Genomic DNA, 938 nt, shown 5'->3' with positions numbered 1-938 from the left:
ACTCATTGGCTGTCACCATGGATGACTTCCAAGTACACACACACACACACACACACACACACACACACATATATACACAATCCTGTTTGTATATAGAAATTCCCTAAAAGAACAGATGTACAGCTTGTTATTTGTAACCTCACAATAAAAGCCAGAAATGAATGCTTGTTAATGAATGAGTAAACAAAGTGAGATTCTTCTCCTTTCCTTCCATCAGTGGGCTCTGAGTCAGAGCAACCCATCAGCTCTGAGAGAGACCGTTGCAGAGGTGCCTCAGGTCAGCTGGGAGGACGTCGGAGGACTGGACGAGGTCAAGAAAGAACTGCAAGAGCTTGTTCAGGTGGAAGAAACACACACACTCATGCCAGCAGACACAGTTTATACCAACAAACACAAGCCCATCGATAATCCATCGATCTTCATCTTGCTCTCCTCAGTACCCCGTCGAGTATCCGGAAAAGTTCCTGAAGTTTGGGATGACCCCGTCTCGTGGAGTGTTGTTCTACGGCCCTCCAGGCTGTGGGAAAACCCTTCTGGCTAAGGCCATTGCCAATGAGTGCCAGGCAAACTTTGTCTCCATCAAAGGACCTGAGATGCTCACCATGTGGTTTGGAGAATCAGAGGCCAATGTCAGAGATGTCTTTGATAAGGTGAGAGCAGGGTAAGGAGTGAAAAAATAACAATAATAATATATCCTCTTATAAATGAGACATATGGTAACATCACTCACATCACAATAGTATAGTAATTAAACTAATGTGCATGTCTTTGGATTGCAGGAGGTAGCCAGAGCAGAGTGAACCCATGTAGTCATAGAGAGAAAATGCAAAGTCCACACAGAAAGGCCCCATGCCTGGGATTCAAACCCACAACCCTGTTAGTTTGAGGCAACGGGTCTAACCACTGTACAACCGTGTTACCCAATCACAAAGTCATAC

The 938-nt window shown here is 45.0% G+C and overlaps 1 protein-coding gene across 1 annotated transcript; it reads left to right on the top strand.

The window, feature by feature from the left end:
• Positions 1-6: 6 nt before the first annotated feature.
• On the top strand, positions 7-832 carry LOC111672829 (transitional endoplasmic reticulum ATPase-like). The gene is made up of 3 exons (XM_023430400.2): positions 7-32; positions 218-340; positions 438-832. Exons 1-3 carry the CDS (start codon positions 18-20, stop codon positions 663-665), a joined length of 366 nt encoding a protein of 121 aa, XP_023286168.1. The 5' UTR covers positions 7-17; the 3' UTR covers positions 666-832.
• The last annotated feature ends 106 nt before the right edge of the window (positions 833-938 follow it).

This window comes from Seriola lalandi, unplaced genomic scaffold, assembly GCF_002814215.2.
Source record: "Seriola lalandi dorsalis isolate HSWRI2012SDOR001 ecotype SW California unplaced genomic scaffold, Sedor1 jcf7180002009091, whole genome shotgun sequence".
NCBI lineage: Eukaryota > Metazoa > Chordata > Actinopteri > Carangiformes > Carangidae > Seriola > Seriola lalandi.
Note: the sequence above shows the minus strand (reverse complement) of the source record. Positions and strands in the feature narration are given on the sequence as shown.